At 46.2% G+C, this 9622-nt stretch overlaps 1 protein-coding gene across 1 annotated transcript; it reads left to right on the top strand.

Annotated features, from left to right (window-relative positions):
- Nucleotides 1–8119: 8119 nt before the first annotated feature.
- On the top strand, nt 8120–9055 carry LOC141051444 (olfactory receptor 52D1-like). The gene has a single exon (XM_073548373.1). It carries the CDS (start codon nt 8120–8122, stop codon nt 9053–9055), a length of 936 nt encoding a protein of 311 aa, XP_073404474.1.
- Nucleotides 9056–9622: the final 567 nt, after the last annotated feature.

Genomic DNA, 9622 nt, shown 5'->3' with positions numbered 1-9622 from the left:
CACCAGATCTCAATCCAATAGAGCATCTTTGGGATGTGGTGGAACGGGAGATTCGCATCAGGGATGTGCAGCCGACAAATCTGCGCCAACTGTGTGATGCCATCCTGTCAATATGGTCCAAAATCTCTGAGGAATGCTTCCAGCACCTTGTTGAATCTCTGCCACGAAGAATTGAGGCAGTTCTGAAGGCAAAAGGGGGTCCAACCCGTTACTAGCATGGTGTACCTAATAAAGTGGCCAGTGAGTGTATATTTTGAATGTGTACGCTATCCATACATGTTATCTGGGGATACAGTACCCTTTCTAACCTTTGTGCAATCACGTGCAATCCATACTGGGCCTAACACCGTCTGAGCCTGCCTCCTGATGTATAGACATATATTTTGAATGTGTACGCTATCCATACATGTTATCCGGGGATACGGTACCCTTTCTAACCTTTGTGCAATCACGTGCAATCCATTCTGGGCGTGAGAACGGCTGGCGAGCTGTTAAGCAAGCTACAGCACCTGTGGTTTGCACACGTAAGTTTTTCATTTTTTCAGGAATGACGGTTAGGCCTAATTCCGGAACTGCGGTTGACCTGCACTTACTGGGAAATCATTGTTCGCGGGTAATAATTGTCATCAGTGATCCCCATCACTAACGTTGTTCAGCGGGTTATCTGCACCTGTAAGCGACAAACGCTGGCCTTTTCAGTGTAGCGCACATGCAGCCACGGACATGTAATGGCATGACACACCAGTTATTGGCCAATCTCATGTGCCAGAGCCTCACGTGTCCCTCTAGTAAGCCGGACTCGGACCGCGGGGCATGACGGAGTCTCGTTCGTTAACGGAATTAAGCTTGCAATGTGTGCATCTGTTCTGTAGCTAGCATGGTTGAGGTTTCCCAGGTGGAGTCGAATTTAACCGTAGGCTCCACTCCTGGTGGTGCCCTTCTGGACATTCCTTTAAGGTTCAGCTTTGCAACCATACTGCCCACGTAAAACAAACACTTTGCCTTCATGAACGCTGTTTGGAGGGTCATGACTCGTGGGAATAACGCCGCCCAATCAGTTAACCTGCTAGAGAGATCGTTCGTTGCTCCCAAGCATGACATCACACTCCCTAGGAAGAAGGTAATGCCACTGTGGCGACCGTACTCCTGGGGGCGACACAAGTGCACTGATGCCCAGCCACTGCTCGATGAATCTGCTGGTACATTGACCCAGACCACTACATTCCCCTCGCACGCTACTCGGCCTGAATCTGACCCTGATGAAACTCAGGTTACCCTTCCCATATACAGTTCCATCTTACACGGTGACAAAGAGGAAGCTGCAGATGAAAGTGCAGGTTCGGCCCACCCGCCATCAGACACACCACCGTACTATCAGGGGCCCTGTGCCAGTGCCGTCGCCAACGAGTGTGCCCCCCCTGCTTGCTCAGGATAACAACACTTGCAAAGTTGAAATACTGTGCAGTGAGATGGAAGATGGGGACGACGAGGAGTCCAGACAAGTACAGGGATTCCCTAGCGAGGAGACTTATTTGATTGTTTTCAATGTTGGGACAGCAATTTTTGGGGAGCACTATACTCTGGAGAATGATAGATGGGGCCCACCATACACTGGAACATTCCAAAGGTGGACATCAGACACTGGAGCAGCATTTACAGGGCCCATTATACACTAGAGCAGTAGAAATGGGGCCCATTATGTTTGGAGCATTATTTGGGCCCATAAGACAGTGGAGCTTCAACCATGGGGACCAACATATACTGTAGCATTATGTGGAGCTCATCATATACTGTTTCAAACATTATATGGGACCAATGATTCTGTATGGAGAAATAGATGGGCCTCGTCATGAGATGTAAAAAGTGAAGTATTTTTCATTGTACTATACCGCTATTTCTCTGCCGTATCGGGGCATGATGAGTTGTGGTATGTGTTAAACTTTAGCCAAATAACCCCCATTTTTCAGTGCGTAACTTGTATTATGAAGTTAATTAAGGTTGACAAGCTTAAGTAAGAAGAATTGATGCTTTTGGCATTCAAATGGGCACTGTAGGTGTGTTTCCTGTCCTCCTCTCACTGCCGACTTTTATTCCCCATTGACTTACATTGGGTTTCGTGTTTCGGGACGACCCCGACTTTTCCCTATAATCGGACAATCTTGCTCGACCCGACTTTTGGAAAAGTCGGGTTTCACGAAACGAAACGCGACCCTAAAAAAACAAAAGTCGCTCAACTCTACCTAGCAGTGTTGGTAAGTGCAAACAACGAGGACAGAGAAAGGGAAAAGATCTATAGACTCAGTAAGACTTATGATTGTGTGTTATGAATTCAATCATCGTGCCATTCAACTGCGGGTCTAAGGAGCTGAGGGTGATGGTGCTGTCAGTGTTTTTGCACTGAAGTTCTTGGTGAGAAGCAGAAGAAAATCCTTGTGAATAACTGTTTATCATATACTAGATGGTGGCCCGATTCTAACGCATCGGATATTCTAGAATATGCCAGCCGGGCGCGACCAATCAGCGACACGGGATTTAGGGATCGCTGGTGCGTTGCTACGTGGTCGCTGGTGAGATGTCAAACAATCAGATCTCACCAGTGACGCAGCAAAGATACAGAACAATACGACGGTCGTTGGGACCCTGTCTCTCAGACCTATAGTATTGACGTTGTTCGTCGTTGTCCCTGTCAAACACACCGATGCATGCTGGCCAGCGGGAGACTGACGTTTAAAAGATGGTCCAGGACAATCCACCACGATATGCGATCTCACAGCGGGGGCCTGGTCACTGCTGCGTGTCACACTGATCGAGATCGCTAGCGCCGGTTGGGATACTTCCGCAGCCGGGAGATGATCGGCTAGCGCCGGTCATCTCCCGGCTACATCACCGCTGACCTCCGTGCGGCAGGAGATGACCCACAACAACCGTCGGGAGATCAGCAGCTATCCAGCAGATCTCCCGACGGTAGTGGTGGTGTGCGTAGTTCGAATTCCGCTCCAATTTGCGGCCGGACTGCAACTGCCACTAATTGGTCACGGCCGACTGGGCGCGACCAATCAGCGACGCGGGCGCGACCAATCAGCGACGCGGGTGCGACCAATCAGCGACGTGGGATTTCCGATACAAACAGACAGACAGAATTAGACGATTATATAGTAGAGATGTCACAGGCAGCACAATAATAATAATAATAAATTTTATTTTTATAGCGCCGACATATTCCGCAGCACTTTACATTTCAGAGGGGATTTGTACAGACAATAGACATTACAGCATAGCAATAATCAGATACAGTAGATCATAACAGATACCAAGAGGAAAGAGGGCCCTGCTCGCAAGCTTACAGTCTATGATGAAAGAGGTAGACACGAAAGGTGGGTGGTAACAGTTGCCCTGATTGTATGGACCAGCCATAATGTTAGGTGTGTGACAGTACGGACACAGAGGGCTAATGGATGCATAAAGCATGTGGGAGAATGATGCGGGGAACCTGGTTATGGTAAAACTTTTGGCTGTGCCACACAGGGATAGATTAGGTTAATGTGTTGAGGCGGTAGGCCAGTCAGAATAAATGCGTTTTCAGGACACGCTTAAAATTGTGGGGATTGGGGACTAATCGTATTGACCTGGGAAGTGCATTCCAAAGAATTGGCGCGGCACGTGTAAAGTCTTGGAGACGGGAGTGGGAGGTTCTGACTATTGAGGATACTAACCTCAGGTCATCAGCAGAACGGAGGGCGCGGGTAGGGTGGTATACTGAAACAAGGGAGGAGATGTAGGGTGGTGCTGAGCCATGGAGGGCTTTGTGAGTGAGGGTAATAAGTTTATACTGAATTCTGGAGTGGATGGGTAGCCAGTGTAATGACTGGCACAAGGTAGAGGCATCGGTGTAACGATTGGTGAGGAATATGATCCTGGCTGCAGCATTCAAGACAGATTGGAGAGGGGAGAGTTTGGTAAGAGGGAGACCGATTAGAAGAGAGTTACAATAGTCGAGACGAGAATGAATAAGAGAAACAGTAAGAGTTTTTGCAGAGTCAAAGGTAAGAAAAGGTCGAATTCTAGAAATGTTTTTGAGGTGCAGATGACAAGAGCGAGCCAGTGATCGAATGTGGGGGGCAAAGGAAAGCTCAGAATCAAGTATGACCCCAAGACAGCGGGCCTGTTGCTGGGGAGTAATAGTGGAACCACACACAGAAATGGCAATGTCGGGTGTAGGTACATTAGTAGCGGGAGGAAACACCAGGAGTTCAGTCTTTGACAGGTTCAGTTTCAGATATAGTGAGGACATGATATTAGACACAGCGTTTAGACAATCGCCGGTGTTTTCTAGAAAGGCTGGCGTGATGTCAGGAGAAGAAGCGTATAATTGGGTGTCATCAGCATAGAGATGGTACTGGAAACCAAATCTACTGATTGTTTGACCAATAGGGGCAGTGTACAAGGAGAAGAGGAGGGGGCCTAGAACCGATCCTTGGGGGACCCCAACAGTAAGGGGAAGATGAGAGGAGGAGGAACTGGCAAAAGATACAGTGAAGGAGCGGTCGGAGAGATAGGAGGAGAACCAGGAGAGAACTGTATCCTTGAGGCCAATGGAATGGAGCATAGTGAGGAGGAGCTGATGATCCACAGTGTCGAATGCTGCAGAGAGATCCAAGAGAATTAGCATGGAGTAGTGACCATTTGATTTAGTTGTTAGCAGATCATTAGAGACTTTAGTGAGGGCAGTTTCAGTGGAGTGTAAAGAGCGGAAACCGGATTGGAGAGGGTTGAGAAAAGAGTTTTCTGAGAGATAGCGGATAAGACGGGAGTGGACCAGGTGTTCCAGGAGTTTAGAGATGAAGGGAAGATTAGAGACAGGTCTATAGTTAGCGGCACAGTTTTGGTCGAGGGATGGTTTTTTAAGTAGTGGATGTATGATGGCATGCTTAAATGAGGAGGGAAAAATACCAGAAGAGAGAGAGAGGTTAAATATTTTAGTTAGGTGAGGGGTGACAGCAGGGAAAAGGGACTGGAGGAGCTGTGACGGAAATGGGTCCCTGGTGCAAGTAGTTGGGCGAGAAGATGCAAGGAGCCTGCTTACTTCTTCTTCTGTGACTGGTTCAAAATCAGAGAGTGAGCTAGATGCAGTGGGGGAGGGAGGACAGTGCATGGTATGAGGTGATTGGGAGGTAATTTCCTGTCGGATCTGGTCAATTTTTTCTTTGAAGTAATTGGCCAGATCGTCAGCTCGGAGCTCCGTGGTTGGGGCCTGTACTCTTGGATTGAGTAGAGAATGAAAAGTGTCAAAGAGACGTTTCGGGTTATTGGACAGTGAGGTGATGAGGGTGTTGAAATAGGTTTGTTTGGAGAGGTGAAGGGCAGTGTTGTATGTTCTAAGCATAAACTTAAAATGGATGAAATCTTCGGGTAGATTGGATTTTCTCCACAGACGTTCGGCGCACCTGGAGCACCGCTGCAGGAAATGTGTTTGCAGGGTGTGCCAGGGTTGTCGCCATCTGTGTTGTGGTGTTCTATGTATAGGAGGAGCAAATTCATCCAGGGCAGTTTGAAGTGTTTCATTGTAATGCTTCAATGCAGAATCAGGACATGAGAGGGAGGAGATAGGGGCCAATGAAGACTGCAAGTTCTTCATAAGTTTCTGGGTGTTAATGGCCTGTATGTTTCTATAAGTCTGGACAGTGGGGGTGACCTGAGCAGCCTGGCAGTTCTTGATAGAGAATGAAAGAAGATTGTGGTCAGAGAGCGGGAGAGGGGAGTTTGCAAAATCATCCACTGCACAAAGCCGAGAGAAGACCAAGTCGAGGGAGTTTCCGTCTTCATGCGTTGGAGAATTAGTAAGCTGCGAAAGGCCAAATGAGGAGGTTAGAGATAAAAGGTGAGTAGCAGATGGTGAGAGGGGAAGAGCAATGGGGATGTTGAAATCTCCCATGATGAGGGTAGGAATGTCACAGGAGAGAAAATGTGGAAGCCAAGTGGCAAAATGATCCAGGAACTGATGGGAGGACGATACACCACCGCCACTCGCATGGAGAAGGGGGTGTAGAGTCTGACGGCATGGACCTCAAAAGAAGGGAAGACTAGTGAGGGTACTTGAGGGATAACCTGAAAGGTACATTTTGGTGATAGGAGCAGACCAACGCCTCCACCTGCTCTATTGTCTGATCTTGGGGTATGAGAGAAGTGAAGCCCCCCTTATGAAAGAGCAGCAGCAGCGGTAGTGTCTGACTGCTGGATCCAGGTTTCAGTAAGAGCCAGGAGGTTAAGAGAATTAGAAAGAAAAAAGTCATGAATGAAGGAGAGTTTGTTACACACTGAGCGAGAATTCCAAAGTGCACAATTAAGAGAGACAGATGGCAGGCAGGGAATATTAATAAGATTAGAGGGGTTTCTGAGTGTAGCAGTCGGGAGGTTTGACTTTCTATAACATGGGGGACCAGGGTTGGGAGCAATGTCTCCTGCGACTAGGAGAAGGAGGATAGAAAGAGTGAGCAGATGGTTAAGTGATTTGTGAGAGCGTCTCTGATGTTGAATGGTGGGACTGACTGGATCTGTGCAGTTTAACAACGTGAAAAGAGCATGAGTGCTATACATAGGAGAGGAAAGAAGCGAGGGGCCAATGTGGATGGAGTGTAGAGAGTTAATGCCAGGGCAGTGGATGTGTGTGAATGCAGCGGCCAGGATAAAAATTACACAAATGCATATGGTATATATTTGTTGTACTCCTAATGTACAGGGAGTAGATGTATATAAATGTCTTACCTGTCTCCTGCCCTGTTATAACTGCCAGTACTTTGATAAACTGTACTTGGATAAAGTGTGCATAAATGCCCCCTGCATAAATGCTATCCCCAAGCTATGTCTGAATATATAGGAGGATAAGACTTAGAACTTTTTTTTTTTTTTTTGGCTCTCTCTCTTCTCGTTAATCAATCACACTAAATTGAGACACCAGGACCCAATAAAATGTTGTGGTCAAATAAACACATGTCCAGCACTACATGGATCATAAAGCACTTTGAAAAGTTTCTTGACCTCACAACATAAGGGGACAAGCAGAGTAAGTTGAAAAAAACTATATACCATATATAAGCTTGCAGAGTTGAAAACACAGAGATAGCATTCAGGATTAACTGCTTGCTGACATTGAATGGAGACACAGGAGTGGATTCAGAGCAGAGGTTGGAAAAGCTGGTTACAATATATAAGCTTGCAGAGTTGAAAACACAGAGATAGCATTCAGGATTAACTGCTTGCAGTAATGGCTAATGCGAAAATCAGACAGACGGACGAACTCAGCTGATCCCCAAAGAGTAACATGGGATGGAGCAGATCACAGAATAGCAGAACAACATTAGACGAACAAATTGTTAGGCAACTCACCAAACCCTGACTAATGCACTGGCAGGATACAGCAAAGCCCCAGTGATAAAGGCTGGGGCAGCACAGGTGCATTCCACTGATAAAGACAGCCAGTTAACCCATCAGGGTCTGGCTGCCTAGTGGGAAATGCACTTCCCACTAGGCAGCCAGACCCTGATGGGTTAACTGGCTGTCTTTATCAGTGGAATGCACCTGTGCTGCCCCAGCCTTTATCACTGGGGCTTTGCTGTATCCTGCCAGTGCATTAGTCAGGGTTTGGTGAGTTGCCTAACAATTTGTTCGTTTTTTGTAAATTTTTGGAAAATTTATTTTTTCTTGTGTTCGCCAGAACAACATTAGGAAATGTCTAAGGCTGAAATAGAGCCACCGTCTGCTCAGATAAAGTAGTAGTTGTCACCTGCAGTCCTATGTAACACCACAGATAACATAGTGATATCTCTCTGAGTACAGATAATGTAGTACATGTCACCTGCAGTCCCATGTAACACCTAAGATATCACAGAGTATTGCCTTTGTTAGGCCACAATAAATGCATCTGCAGGGAATCAAACATTTTATCAGAGCACGCCCAAGATACTCTGATAACACCGTATCCGAGCACGTTCACTCATCACTATTAAACAACCATGCTCTGTCCTCTAAGGGTTGGTCATCAGTGTTATAGTCCTGGAGAACATCACAGCTAAGGTTTACGTAAAGTGTTTGCTTTTGTAGGATACCCAACTGAAAAGGGAAGATGTTGAATATCACGGGCACTCATCCATCGCTCCTAACCTTGAACTTTGGTCCAGTGACTGAACTGAAATATCTCTACAGTGCCATCACATTCCTCGGTTTCCTCATCATCGTCGTGCCCAACTGTGCCGTCATCTCCACCGTGGCCTTACATAAGAGTCTTCAGGAGCCCATCTTCATATCTGTGCTATGTCTCAATGGACTCTACGGGAGCTGCTCCTTCTTCCCAAATTTATTTATAAACTTAATTAGCCAAACACAAACCATCTCCTATGCAGGTTGTCTAGCTCAGATCTTCATCATTCACACCTACATGGGTGTAGAATTCACCATCCTGACAGTTATGGCGTATGATCGATACTTGAGCATCAGCCACCCCTTGAGATACACCACAATAATGTCCTTCAACATGATTTTGAAGCTTGTCTTCGCGGCCTGGTCCTACATTATTTGTCTTTTCACAGTTCACTTCGCATTGACCTTTAGGCTCCCGCTATGTGACTCCTTCATCCTAAAGATCTACTGTGATAACTGGTCTATGGTGAGGTTGTCCTGTATTGACACAACAGTCAGCAATATCTATGGGCTCTTTATCACTATAATGATTATAGCCCCCACATTGACAGTGATCTTCATTTCTTACATTAAGATTCTAAAAGTTTGTGTCCGGGCCTCTAAGGACTTAGGATCCAAGTCTCTGCAGACGTGCACTCCACACTTTGTCACCATCACTATCTTTGTCATCAATGTGTTATTTGAGATCTTTCTCCATCATTTCAGTCGCACCAACCTCTCCTATGAGATGAGAACAGTAATGTCATTGCAGTACCTTGTGGTTCCACCAATTCTGAACCCTCTGATCTATGGATTAAAAATGAGGGAAATAAGAGTGAAGTTGACAAAACTTCTGTACTCAAAACTGATGATGTCACCATAGCAAACTGAAATATGGACACGATAAATGGGACTGCATCATAGAAGGGTCAAAAGGATCTTCACAATGTAGGGACTTCTACTGCCCTTTTATCATCACTAGATGCACTGGTTCTGGTAGATATGGCAAGCAACATAGTAACATAGCAAGGACGAAAAAAGACATTAGTCCATCCAGTTCAGCCTATATTCCGTCAGAATAAATCTCCAGATCTACATCCTTCTAAAGAACCTAATAAATGTGAGATACAATATTGTTACGCTCCAGGAAGACATCCAGGCCTCTCTTGAACCTCTCGGCTGAGTTTGCCATCACCACCTCCTCAGGCATGGAATTCCAGATTCTCACTGCCCTAACAGTAAAGAATCCTCTTCTATGTTGGTGGAAAAACCTTCTCTCCTCCAGACGCAGAGAATGCCTCCTTGTGACCGTCACCTTCCTTGGTATAAACCGATCCTCGGAGAGATACTTGTATTGTCCCCTTATATACTTATACATGGTTATTAGATCGCCCCTCAGTCGTCTTTTTCCTAGACTAAATAATCCTAATTTTGCTAATCTCTCTGGGTA

This window comes from Dendrobates tinctorius, unplaced genomic scaffold (genome assembly GCF_039654945.1).
Source record: "Dendrobates tinctorius isolate UK_male_01 unplaced genomic scaffold, ASM3965494v1 ptg000157l, whole genome shotgun sequence".
In the NCBI taxonomy this organism is placed as follows: domain Eukaryota; kingdom Metazoa; phylum Chordata; class Amphibia; order Anura; family Dendrobatidae; genus Dendrobates; species Dendrobates tinctorius.
The sequence above is the reverse complement of the archived record's forward strand: the minus strand, read 5'-3'. Positions and strand labels throughout refer to the sequence as shown.

What these genes read in the sequence shown, in the direction of transcription:
- LOC141051444 (XM_073548373.1), top strand. Translation starts at nt 8,120, where the DNA reads ATGTTGAATATCACGGGCACTCATCCATCGCTCCTAACCTTGAACTTT.